This window comes from Schistocerca americana, chromosome 10, assembly GCF_021461395.2.
Source record: "Schistocerca americana isolate TAMUIC-IGC-003095 chromosome 10, iqSchAmer2.1, whole genome shotgun sequence".
NCBI lineage: Eukaryota > Metazoa > Arthropoda > Insecta > Orthoptera > Acrididae > Schistocerca > Schistocerca americana.
Genome location: NC_060128.1, coordinates 108,094,291 through 108,108,477, shown reverse-complemented (window position 1 = coordinate 108,108,477; position 14,187 = coordinate 108,094,291). Strand labels below are relative to the sequence as shown.

The 14,187-nt window shown below is 42.0% G+C and overlaps 1 protein-coding gene across 4 annotated transcripts in view; it reads right to left on the bottom strand.

Annotated features, from left to right (window-relative positions):
* Positions 1–1,681: 1,681 nt before the first annotated feature.
* LOC124552613 overlaps positions 1,682–14,187 on the bottom strand; it is a 102,446-nt gene continuing 89,940 nt past the window's right edge. For 3 of the 4 annotated variants that reach the window (XM_047126938.1, XM_047126937.1, XM_047126939.1), the window contains 3 exons: positions 10,378–10,557; positions 3,710–3,940; positions 1,682–1,947 (listed from right to left, as the gene is read on the bottom strand). In XM_047126938.1, the coding sequence (XP_046982894.1) occupies positions 1,800–1,947; positions 3,710–3,940; positions 10,378–10,557 (559 nt within the window). In that variant the 3' untranslated portion in view covers positions 1,682–1,799. Of the gene's footprint in view, positions 1,948–3,709; positions 3,941–4,623; positions 4,702–10,377; positions 10,558–14,187 lie in introns of those variants that run through there. The other variant, XR_006967941.1, reaches the window with a different exon arrangement.

The window sequence follows — 14,187 nt, the reverse complement described above, 5'->3', positions numbered from 1 at the left end:
TCGTGGCAAAGGAATCTGCTCCAGTACAGAATCCCTGAACCATTACACCAACAACCTGACAACAGCTTTCGCATCCCGCAACTACCCTTCCGACCTGGTACAGAAGCAAATAACCAGAGCCACTTCCTCATCCCCTCAAACCCAGAATCCCCCACAGAAGAACCACAAAAGTGCCCCACTTGTGACAGGATACTTTCCGGGACTGGACCAGACTCTGAATGTGGCTCTCCAGCAGGGATACGACTTCCTCAAATCCTGCCCTGAAATGAGATCCATCCTTCATGAAATCCTCCCCACTCCACCAAGAGTGTCTTTCCGCCGTCCACCTAACCTTCGTAACCTGTTAGTTCATCCCTATGAAATCCCCAAACCACCTTCCCTACCCTCTGGCTCCTATCCTTGTAACCGCCCCCGGTGTAAAACCTGTCCCATGCACCCTCCTACCACCACTTACTCCAGTCCTGTAACCCGGAAGGTGTACACGATCAAAGGCAGAGCCACGTGTGAAAGCACCCACGTGATTTACCAACTGACCTGCCTACACTGTGATGCATTCTATGTGGGAATGACCAGCAACAAACTGTCCATTCGCATGAATGGACACAGGCAGACAGTGTTTGTTGGTAATGAGGATCACCCTGTGGCTAAACACGCCTCGGTGCACAGCCAGCACATCTTGGCAGTGTGTTACATCGTCCGGGTTATCTGGATACTTCCCACCAACACCAACCTATCCTAACTCCGGAGATGGGAACTTGCTCTTCAATATATCCTCTCTTCCCGTTACCCACCAGGCCTCAATCTCCGCTAATTTCAAGTTGCCGCGACTCACACCTCACCTGTCATTCAACATCATCTTTGCCTCTGCACTTCCACCTTGACTGACATCTCTGCCCAAACTCTCTGTCTTTAAATATGTCTGCGTGTGTGTGTGCATACCCGTCATTTTTTCCCCCTAAGATAAGTCTTTCCGCTCCTGGGATTGCAATGACTCCTTACCCTCTCCCTTAAAACCCACTTCCTTTCGTCTTTCCCTCTCCTTCCATCTTTCCTGATGAGGCAACAGTTTGTTGCGAAAGCTTGAATTTTGTGTGTCTATCGACCTGCCAGCGCTTTTGTTCGGTAAGTCACATCTTTGTTTTTATATATTTAGGCAGCATGTAATATGCTCATATTTTGTCATCATTTGATGACTCCTGTAACACGCACATCTACAAAGAGGCATTGCGTGAAACCTTACTCAGTCCAAGCTATGTAATATAAAAATATTATTTGGAAATTCCTGTTTGGTTCAAATGGCACTGAGCACTATGGGACTCAACTGCTGAGGTCATTAGTCACTTAGAACTAGTTAAACCTAACTAATCTAAGGACATCACACACAATCATGCCTGAGGCAGCCGTAGCGGTCTCGCGGTTCCAGACTGCAGCGCCAGAACCGCGCGGCCACTTCGGCCGGCTCCTGTTTGGTATTTAAACAGTAATTATGCGGGTCACTCTGAACATATAAACCTATGCAAGTGAGACCCTAGCTGGGATATCACACGTAGAAGAGGTGAATTTTGTCATACTTTATGTGAGGTAGCTTACTGACCTGTATCAAATATTGAAGATCCTGCTTGCTGCAGAGGTGATGAAAGAGGGGAACATAGGGTGGCAACAAATACAAAGACATTGCAAATCAAGTTACTATAGTGTTATGTACTTTATTTAACTTATGGTGCATCAAGTCCATTAACAGCAGATGGACATTCAGAGAATAAATACCAAGAGACATCAAAGACATAATTATAGATCAGCTAAGCAACAAAGTTGCGAACAAAACTTCTTCCATTGTCTGTTGAATACTCGTGTGTCAGTCGAAAAGTAGTAATGAGTTTGAGCCTAGGCATGTTACGTAGCAGCTCAGAGAAAGCATTTCCTCCCTCATATGCCACATGTAGCTCCCTGTTAATCGAGGAGAGAGAAAAAGGCATATTAGAACAACACTTGAATTTCTATAATTTGTTACAACTTATTTATTGTAATACTCACATCGAGTACACAACACCAACTATCACTGTTGTGTTGTAAAGGGGGTGCCAAGGAAATTTATCAGGATACCTGAAACTGGTGAACTGAAGTCTCCGTAACTTCAGAAGCACACAGACCAGCCAATAGTATTCTGCATGAAGTTCTATAAATTCTTAGTTTGTCATTTTGGATAAAACATTAGTTGACCATGTAAGCGGAAGCCTTAATGTCTCATACTAAACTGCACTGGCTGTGTTGTCTAAAATACTTTGCAGTGTTCTTAAGACATGTCTGAGGGAATGGGCAATGCAGTGATCGAAAGCTGCACGAAAGCTGGGAATGATATTCACAGTTGAGGTTACGGCTAAATTTTTATTGGGCTACGCACTGTTAACAACTGGACCTTCCACTCAATGCTAGCTGTCGCCTCTGCCACCCGAACACACACTCCGGACCGATTCAAAGTTCCACATGTCACCACTATCATCTGCATCATATGCTTGCATTCCCATAATTTCCCTGTCCCTTTGTCAATTGCTGGGTAGGAGAACAATTGTCGGTAAGCCTCCATACAATGTCTGACTTCCCATGTAGCAGAAAATTATATACTATCTATTCTTTTTGGTATGTACATTCTTAGAATTCAGTGGCACGCTGCAAGATTTTTTACCAGTACGTTTGATTAATAGGTGACTGTTGTGGAATTGCTCCGTCAACTTGAAGCACAACCCGTGGAGCAAAGATGACATTCTTTTCTCGAATCACTTAAGAGTTTAGAGAATGGTAGTTGCAAAAAAGTGTAGAATGATTCTACTGCCACTGACATATCGTGTAATGTATGTAGACGGTGTAAGGACAAATGCACACGATGGTCGATGGGAGCTGGTGATCTGCACCCTTAATGCCGATGCACGGTTTGGTTTACTGAAGCAGCCCATTTTCATTTGGACGGGTTCGTCAATGAGCAAAATTGGTGCATTTGGGGCACCGAGAATCCTCATTTCGCAATCGAGAAGTGTCTTGACCTTCGACGGGTGATTGTGTGATGTGGAACTTCCAGTCGATCGGTGCAATATTCTTTGACGGCTCAGTGAGTATCAAATGGTAGTGAAGGTTTTGGAAGACAATTTCTTCCTCATTATCCAAAGTGACCCTCATTTTGACAAGATGTGGTTCTTGCAAGACTGAGCTCGACCCCATCAAAGCAAGAGAGTGATGTCCTGGGGAAGTACTTTGGAGACCGTATTCTGGCTCTGAGGTACCCAGAGGCCACTGACACTGGCCCGGATAGGCTGCCAAATTCTCCAGATCTGAACGTGCGCAACTCCTTTTTGCGGGGCTATATTAAAGAGAAGGTGTACAGCAATAACCCCAAAACCATTGCTGAGCTGAAAACAGCCATTCAGGAGATCATGAGGGCATCAATGTTCTAACACTCGAGTGGGTCATGCAGAATCTTACTATTTGTTTATGCCAAATCATTGCCAATGATGGCAGGCATATCGACTGTGTTATAACCTAAATCGGAATATCTGTGGTGATGTGTGTGCACGGAGTAGTTTGTAACTAATTTTTTTGTTCGTATACTTCAGTAATTGTAAATCGCCACTGTGTTTTCACACAGGGATGGGTGCCAAATACACACACTGATTAGTACTTTATTCGTGCAGAGGACAGATGCAGCAGTACTACCCACCTGAGCTTCTTTAGTCTGCCAGGAAATTCACGGAACGGCACAGCTCCGATATTGGAGCTGTGCACAATATCCAGGCACCGCAGTTCCTTCATGTCCAAGATCCTGCGAAGGCTCGGTTGCAGCACAGACAAGTCATCGAGTGCCCGGAGGACCAATGTGTGCAGAGCTGGTAGCTGTGATATAAAAGCCATGCAAGCGCCACCCAACCTTTGGCACCCAGAAAGCTCCAATCTGCAAAAAACAAAACATAAAGGTACCAGAAAGTTAATTACACATTGTAAGAGCTGTGACTGTTCAGTCCAGAAGAACTGGTGGTCTCCAAACCGTGGTGTGCGGAGCGACATCCTGTCGGGTGGTGGATACTCAGTGGCGAAATTACAGTTACAGAAAACTGCTTTGCACATGTTAGTTTACTAATTACTACATTCCCAAAAATAATTCAAAACTGACGTGTGTGTTGCGATGACATTTGCAATGAAACTCATTTTGAAGTCAACAAAATACACAACTTACTTAACTATACGATACACCACTTTATTTAATAATGTGACACTGTAATGCCACACACGGGTTTGAGGTTTCCGAATTACTACTAGAAAGTTATTTATACTGTGTACGTGTATACATCCGTATGAAATGTTCCTCCATGTAAATGATGTTAACTCATAATAATTTTTATACCTTGTAATTTCTTTACAGATTTTCTTTCGAAAATTTTATTTATTCTAATACATCCGTTACTAATATTACCAATTACTAAAACTTTTGTATACGATTAACGAAAAAGGTATGACAAAACTGCAGTGCTAGACAGACACACCTAAATACATTTGTTTCCTAGACAAAATCACATACACTTGTCACTCACTGGCTGTCCTTTTACAGTTTTAAGTCTACAACAGTGCATTTCTGACCTGTAGTTCTCTGGGAAAATTTTCTGAATTTGAAGTCCTCTGTCCTGGTGTCAACTTATCAGCTTGTTTCATTCCATCCTATGTAATATAAAACAGAACAAATTAACATACATTAATAATGGAAGTGTGTGCACGAATAATGCTGCATGGCACATTTTGCAGTTTTTAGGAAATTGACAAAAATTAATTCCACAGAATTACTGCAAAACAATAATTTTATAGCAGATATGTATTGTTTGTACATACAGACTCTTGAAACTACTTCATTGTGCTTTTTAAAATTGCACTAAGCACACTTTTTTTGAAAATAAGTACGTATTAAAATGGGAAAAATACTGTATAGCAATGACTGGGCAGATCATTCTGTATTCTACTGCAATGGTGAAGTTGTCTAGAATCTAAAAGTTGTAAGAAAGAAAATTATAACAAGACATAAAATAATACTTATTGTAAACTGATTTCTTTGGTCCTCAAAAAAGTAAGAGAGAACGAGCTTTTATCAAGTTGAGACACACATCTGTTACATAAAACTCAGTCATAATGTCCAATGGATCCCTTTTCTTCTCTTTATGAAGTTTCAGTGCCCCACGGTAGAGCAGTTGGAAACCAGAAGGCAATGGAAAATTTTTTTAGTTGATGTTCAAAACCACATTTTAGAACAGCACGTGTGTCCATGACGCACATTTACATCTTACAGGATCGTCACTACACAGCTCTGACCTGAGTACATCACAACTTTTCAAACCATATGGCTTTCTTAAAACCAACTCGATGGATCCTATGCCCTCGATGTCTTCCAGCATCATTTCCTCGATGGGCAGTTTTTAAGGACTGACAAAGGATTCGGCAATGACATACTTCTATCCAGAAGGAACCATAACTCTTAACACTTTCTTTTCTTGATCATTGCGATGTTCCAGTCGTTATGTAGGAGACTGTGACTTGAACATAACTTCTGATGTATTCCTGTAAAGTACATGCATCAAAATAAGTTTTGCCTCACCTCGCTTCCAAGACTTCCGAAACCCGTACATAAAATTGGAATTGAGATCAACATAATCATTTCCGTCCATTTTATTGCTCACGAAAACCACACATTGCATGTTGTACCACCCTACAGCGAGACCTTGAGGCGGTGGTCCAGATTGTTATACCAAGTAGCACGCCCTCTTGCACTGATGCATGCTTGTGTTTGTCATAGCATACTATTCAGAAGTTCATCAAGGCACTGTTGGTCCAGATTGTCCCTCCCTTCAATGGCAATTCGGCGTAGATCCCTCATAGTGGTTGGATAGGGTTCATGTCTGGAGAACATGCCGGCCACTTTAGTCGGGTGATGTCATTATCCTGAAGGAAGTTATTCACAAGATGTGCACCAATGGAGGTGCAAATTGTTGTCCATGAAAACAAATGCCTCACCAATATGCTGCCGACACGGTTGCATTGTCGGTCGGAGGACGGCATTCATGGGCACTTCCATGTCCATCAGCAGTGTACCTCGGCCCCACATAATGCCATCCCAAAACAGCAGGGAACCTCCATCACCTTGCTGCACTCGCTGGACAGTGTGTCTCATGCGTTCAGCCTGACCAGGTCACCTCTAAACACGTCCCCGATGATTATCTGGTTGAAGGCATATGTGACACTCATCTCTGAAGAGAACATGATGCTAATCCCGAGCGGTCCATTCGGCATGTTGTTGGGCCCATCTTTACCGCGACGCATGATGTCATGGTTGCAAAGATGGACCTCACTGTGGGTGTTGGGAGTGCAGTTGCGCATTGTGCAGCCTACTGCACACATTTTGAGTCTTAACACAACATCCTGTCACTGCATGAAAAGCATTATTCAACATGGTGGCGTTGCTGTCAGGGTTCGTCTGAGCCATAGTCCGTACATAGCAGTCGTCCACTGCAGTAGTAGCCCTTGGGCGGCCAGAGTGAGGCACATCATTGACGGTTCCTGTCTCAGTGTATCTCCTCCATGTCCAAACAATATCACTTGGGTTCACTCCGAGACAACTAGACACTTCCCTTGTTGAGAGCCCTTCCTGGCACAAAGTAACAATGTGGACGCGTTCGAACCAAGGTACTGACCGTTTAGGCATGGTTGAAATACAGACAACGTGAGCTGTGTACCTCCTTCCTGGTGGAATGACTGGAAGTGATTGGCTGTTGCCCCCTCCGTCTAATAGGTGCTGCTCATGCATGGTTGTTTACATCTTTGGGCGGTTTTAGTGACATCTCTGAAGAGTCACAGGTACTGTGTCTGTGATACAATATCCACAGTCAACGTCTATCTTCAGGAGTTCTGGGAACCAGGGTGATGCAAAATTTTTTGTGCTGGTCAGATAGAAACGTAGTGCTAAAACTCTCCAGTTATTGTTCTGTCTGGCACAGCAACCAGACTGTACAGTCACTGTGTTCCATACCTCCCTTCTTCAAGCATATTGTAATTGTTCACCACAGACTCAAGCAGACAAGGAACTATTTTGGCCGAACCTCTCCATGCGGTGGATTCATCCCACAAATTTACTGTGATGTTTCCAGTACTGACGTCACAAACTGTAAAATTATGCCATGACAGCTGTCTTCTGGTAGAATACCTTAGAATGTGTCAATGTAGGCCAAAGTAAACCTTTTTGTAGGTCAACACACATTCCACGTACACTGTTGTTCCTTTTAGCCATTTTCATACCTGTTTTTAGCGTTTCGTGTGCTCGGTCTGCTTTCGCGTGATGCAACTGACTCTAAAGTTCGATGTTGTGCAGTTCTATTTCATCTAAAGCTGCAATCATTTTGTGAAACAACAAATCTCACTGTCTGTAAATATCTGACCTAGGTGTTCCAAAACGCAAATTAAAATCTCCGTGAAAAACACACTGTTAGTATGACCTGCTTATTGATTTATCAGGAAACTTTTTGGTATACAATCAATACATTCTGCACAGGTTAAGATTGGGGTGCAGACGTTCTTTTGAGGATTTATTCCTGCTGTAATATCTCGTGTGCTTTGGGAAACTTGCAATGTGTTCCTGAATCAGAGCTCCGTCATCATTTGGTAAAATGTTTTCCATGACCATTTTTAGGAGAGGCCATCCCATCTTTTAGTTTATGTTGAAGAGCTTGTATTCATTGTTGGATAATGCAGAATATTTCAAGCAATGTTCTTTGACACACTTCTTTTGACAGGACTTTGTATTTGAAAGTAGCTCCTTTCCATGAAGTATCTTCTGTCTTTCTTTCATCTGGCTGGCACATGTATTTCCACAGATTTTATCCAGTAAATGGACTCGTATCATGACATGATATTCTTTCGACAGCTTTAACTTAATTTCCAGTCTATGTTCTCACATCTTTCTTTTGAGGATACTTCTGGATTGCATACACGAGCCTGAATATGCAAACAATATCATTCAACTGGATTCCAATATTTCACATTCTCTTTTAATAATATAGCAGTGCTCAGATTGAGCATTATACTTTTTCATTGATGATAACTACAGAACTGTAGTTAATTTTATTCATGTTACATATTCTTACTGTAATGTTTTCGGAAAATTCAAATAATGTATGTTGCCAGAGCCATGTACTCCACAGGACACATATGCTACTCTATACAGGGTGTTACAAAAAGGTACGGCCAAACTTTCAGGAAACATTCCTCACACACAAATAAAGAAAAGATGTTATGTGGACATGTGTCCGGAAACGCTTAATTTTCATGCTAGAGCTCATTTTATTTTCGTCAGTAACGTGATCAAATTGTAAATTTTCACAATCAACATGTGTGGGCTGACGAGAATCCGCATGCAATTGTGCAATCACGTCATCAACACACATTTTCTGTGAACGTTTGGGCAGGCATTGTTGGTGATGTCTTGATTGGGCCCCATGTTCTTCCACCTACGCTCAATGGAGCACGTTATCATGAGGTGGCTTACAAAACACTCGTTCCACCTATACTTGTGTATTGCTCATCAGTGTGGGATCCGTACCAGATCGGGTTGACGGAGGAGATCCAAAGAAGAGCGACGCGTTTCGTCACAGGGTTATTTGGTAACCGTTATAGCGTTACGGAGATGTTTAACAAACTCACGTGGCAGACACTGCAAGAGAGGCGCTCTGCATCGCGGTGTAGCTTGCTCGCCAGGTTTCGAGAGAGTGCGTTTCTGGATGAGGTATCGAATATATTGCTTCCCCCTACTTATACCTCCCGAGGAGATCACGAATGTAAAATTAGAGAGATTCGAGCGCGCACAGAGGCTTTCAGACAGTCATTCTTCCCGCGAACCATACGCAACTGGAACAGGAAAGGGAGGTAATGACAGTGGCACGTAAAGTGCCCTCCGCCACACATCGTTGGGTGGCTTGCGGAGTATAAATGTAGATGTAGATGTAGATGTAGATTTCATACGGGATACTCTACCTGTGCTGCTAGAACATGTGCCTTTACAAGTACGACACAACATGTGGTTCATGCACGATGGAGCTCCTGCACATTTCAGTCGAAGTGTTCGTACGCTTCCCAACAACAGATTCGGTGACCGATGGATTGGTAGAGACGGACCAAATCCATGGCCTCCACACTCTCCTGGCCTCAACCCTCTTGACTTTCATTTATGGGGGCATTTGAAAGCTCTTGTCTACGCAACCCCGGTACCAAATGTAGAGACTCTTCGTGCTCTTATTGTGGACGGCTGTGATACAATACGCCATTCTCCAGGGCTGCATCAGCACATCAGGGATTCCATGCGACGGAGGGTGGATGCATGTATCCTCGCTAACGGAGGACATTTTGAACATTTCCTGTAACAAAGTGTTTGAAGTCACGCTGGTACATTCTGTTGCTGTGTGTTTCCATTCCATGATTAATGTGATTTGAAGAGAAGTAATAAAATGAGCTTTAACATGGAAAGTAAGCATTTCCAGACACATGTCCACATAACATATTTTCTTTCTTTGTGTGTGAGGAATGTTTCCTGAAAGTTTGGCCGTACCTTTTTGTAACATCCTGTATAAATACATCTTTTTACAAAACCCATACAGCATTATTCCACTCACATGCGTCAGAGGCTGTTTCACAGGAACTAACTTTCCTTTTCACGATTTATTTTGCAATCTGGTATCACAAAGCCTATTGGTCTTAATATCCTGCCAATTACTGATGTTAATTTTCCTTTTCCACGCATTATTTGCAGATTTCAAACCACTGAGAGTGTCGCCTTACTATACTCAGCCATTCTCATAACTTACAGCACTGTTCACACAGAGGAGCGAAAACTGTTTAGTGCTGCCCTCAGACGGTAAATCAATCAACTATTACAGCAGGTGATGTATGCTACATTATTCTCCACAATTCTATAAAATTTCAAAATTTGCCATACAGCATTATTCGTGTGCATGCTACAATACATGAAAACTACCTCAGCTGCACTACTACGCTTTTGTCATGTTAGGAACAGTTTCACCTGTCGATCATCACCGGATTGCCAAGTTACGCTTAGGGCGTGACACAAATGGTCTGTCTGCTGAATGTAATGTTAAAGACCAAATTGAAAAACACGAATTGTAAACACCCTGCTGACTGCCGAGCGGAAGTACGGCGAGCAAACGTGTAGTAAACTCAGAGCGAGCAGATTCCTGTTAATTTACTCTACAGAAGGAGCCTGTCGTGACTGCCTCTGCCTGTCACTGTGTAACTTGACTTAACACCCGTGGGACCTAACATTCACCAGTCAGATATACTACTCACATTTCCAAGTGTTCCAGACGGTTGATCATAGCCAGAGCTCTGTCGGTAATTCTCAGTGAAAACCTCAACCTCAGTTCGCGCAAATTAGGACAGCCCTCTGAAATGGCAAGCACCGTGTCGTCCTCGAGGTCACTGGCAAACGGCAGCTGCAGCCGTCGGAGCTGTGTCAGACATCCGGGCCTGGAATAGCAAAAAAGAAAGATGTATAATGGAGTTTCGGGTAGGACTACGTACTCCACGAAAAAATGTGGATGTCCACAGAAAGAGAAAGGGTGTCCCATAAAGAATGCAATTTATAAATTGAGCAGCCCTTTCAGCTTGTTAGGTAGCTGGACCTGAAATTTAAGCGACTGTTACCTGTCGGTACTGCAATTACCTATCGTCACGGTGAGTTGGCATTTGCGCTTATTGGTGTCAGCTAAAATGGAGCGATACACGACGGACCGACATGTCAGGAGTTTGAAAGTGCATGTTGAGTTCAGTGAATGTTATGCAGAGACGGTCTGAAGACTGTGTAATTTTTGGTAGGCAAAATGCACCTATGTGTCAACAGTGCAGAGACTGGTGAGGAAATCTGAACATACAGGATTGACAGAACATCAAGTCACCTGGACGTCCAAGTCCACGTCCTCATTCCCATCGTTCGGTAGATAATATCACTGTTGTCAGTGAGAGCGTCACTACGAGCCATTCTTGAGGGTCAGCCGTTCCGAGAAGCAGTTCGCATCAAATTTTAACAAAACACCTGCATTTGCATCCTTCTACAACCCAACTAACACGAGAGCTGTAACCAATGGACCGTTTGAAGTAACGAACATTTTCCGACTGGATAGTCACAAAACAAGAATTCGAAAGCAATTTTTGTTACAAAAATAATATTCAGTGATGAGGCACACTTCCAGGTTAATGGTTATGTGAATAAACAAAATTGCTGGATTTAGGGCACGAAGATTCCTAGCACGGTCTGCGAGAAGTCTCTTTATCTGGAGCATGTCACCGTTTGGTACCGGTTATGGGGTGGCGGATTAATTAGGAAAAAAATGTTTTAAGACAGTGACAGGTGATCATTATCGCCACGTGATAACACAGTTTTTATGGCTGCAAATGCAAGAACTGAATACGGAAAACATGTGGTTCAAACAGGCTGGGGTAACCTACTGCACTGCCAGGGAAATAACGAGGTTACCAAGAAAAAGATTCTCCGCTACAATGGCGATCAGAATTGACTACTGAGATCATCTGATTTGACACTGTGTGACTTTTTTGCAGCGGTGTGTCAAATCTTGTACTTACGTAAACAATCCACAAACCATCCCTCTACCCGAGGCAGGGATTAGACGTGTCATAGGTCAAATTCAAGCAGAACTTTGCTCCAGAGTCATTGAAAATTTTGCCAACAGAGTAGATGTGTGTAGATGTAGCCGTGGATATCTGCCTGACATTTTGTTTCAAGTATAATTGTAGTCTGTGTGTTTCATATCGACATAATACTACCAGTAATCTTCAAATAAATTGTGTGTTTTATTATTAAATTAAAAAATGCAGTTTTCATGGGACACCCTATACTATTCTACACTGTCATAATTGATACACTCCAAATGCTTCCATTCTTTACACTGTCAAGCGGCAGAATCATTCATCACAGAATTTGAATTCAACATAATCAAATATGAATTCTCCATCACAAGTGAATGTGAGTGTTCATTGTTATCAATCTAAAAATACATAATTTACTTCTACTTCTTGACCTTTCAACAATTATGGCACTCTTAACACAGCCAGCCCTCAGCCATTTTTGAGTATATTATTTCACACAAAAAAACTGTGCAAAACTGTAGAAATATTATCCGTTTATCATTTACGCAACCAAAGCCAACACTTCACAATTTTGTATCCAACAATGAAGCACATAACATAATGACGCACCGCCGACGATCGAAATTCACACTCACTGTTCTTCCTGTCTCCAAATACATCTCGCATGATCCTGGTCCTAAAACCGGCGATGTTATACGTAACGCAGTCACGAAGATATTAGCAAAAGCACTTCATCACTCCTCACTGCAGTGCTTTCTCCAGATCTCGGACATTATGTAATCTTCCAGTAGTATTCCTTGATCCCACAGGTTGTGTACTAACAGCATATCCCTTATTTTAGTTAAGTTGTACCATAAAGCACTTTTATCCCTAATGTGATGCAGTATTATTTTATTAGTTACTCAATCCAATCCTCCTGCCTTCCAGTCAAGGTCTACAATGTACTTCTTTACGAACATTAGTATGAGTATCTCCAAATGTTCTAACCCTTTTCTTCCCATTCCACCACTCATACTGTTTCCTTCATAAACACCTCTAAGTTGTCAATGAATTTTGAAACCTTCATGCAATATGCACATGGAGACTGGATCACTGTGCATTGCTCACACATGGCAGGATTTTCAATAAATTGTGGCACTTTCAATAAACACAAAAAAAGTGCAACGACAAATGCTTCTGTCATGTCACTACCTGTAACCAGTCGGTGAAAGGTAACAGAATGCACCCGTGGATCACTGAACACAGGATCGCAGCTGCCATATTTAAATCAAAAATTACATCTATATCTGCCAGGTGTACCGGTATGAAATGAGCGTTTTTTTCTGAAAATGAAACGCTAATTTTGAATTGAAAAGTAAAAATATTTTATTCAGAGTACTGATCATTGCTTTCTATACATTTTGACCACCTTTCTGGCAATTTGTGGACACCGCGCCAATAGAAATATTCATTTTTTGAAGCAAACCAATCAGACACCCAATTTTCAACTTCTTCGTAGGAATCGAAGTGTTCCTCAGCCAATACGTGTCCCATTGATGAAAACAAATGGTAGTCGGAAGGGGCCAAGTGAATACGGCAGGGTGGGGTAGCAGCTCCCAGCCAAGTGTTTTGATTGTATCCTGAACCAGTTTTGCTTTGTGTGAAAGGGGCACTGTCGTGTAAAAAATTTACTTTGCCATGTCTTCTGGCCCATTGTGGTCTTTTTTACGATCAATGCATAGTTCAAATTGATCATTTGTTGTCTTTATCAATTAGTATTCATAGTTTCACTGGGTTTTAGAACCTCATGATACACCACACCTTTCGGATCCCACCAAACACAGAGCATTGTCTTCTTGCCGACTCGGTCTGGTTTTGCAGTCAATGTTTATGGTTGTCCCGGATTAATCCACGATTTTTCCCCGTTTAGGATTCTTAAAATAAATCCATTTTTCATCGCCAGTAACAATTTGATGCAAAATTGATTTTCTTTCATGTCTTCGAAGCAAAATTTGACAAATGGTTTTTCGGTTTTCCATCTGTCTTTCATTCAAATCATGTGGCACCCATTTTCCACACTTTTGGATCTTTCCCATAGCCTTCAAACGGTCAGAAATTGTTTGTTGTGCAACATTTAGCACTGTTGCCATTTGCTTCTGACTCAAAGTCCAATATTGCTTGCAATTCGGTGTCTTCGAACTTTTTCAGTGGTCTTCCACGTTCTTCATTTCTTACATCAAAATCATTATTTCTGAACAGTTTAAACCATCTTTTGCATGTTGCTTCTGATAGAGCATGATCACCATATGCCTCGACAAGCATTCAGTGCGACTCTGCAGCACTTTTCTTCAAATGAAAACAAAAAATTAATGATTTCCGCAAATCATTACTTTCTGGTACAAAATTGAACACTGTTAACACGATGAAAACATATGATGATGTTTGTTCCATGACTTGATGTATACTAAATATCTTTGACAGATGTCATACCAACCAAACAAAAACAAATTAAGG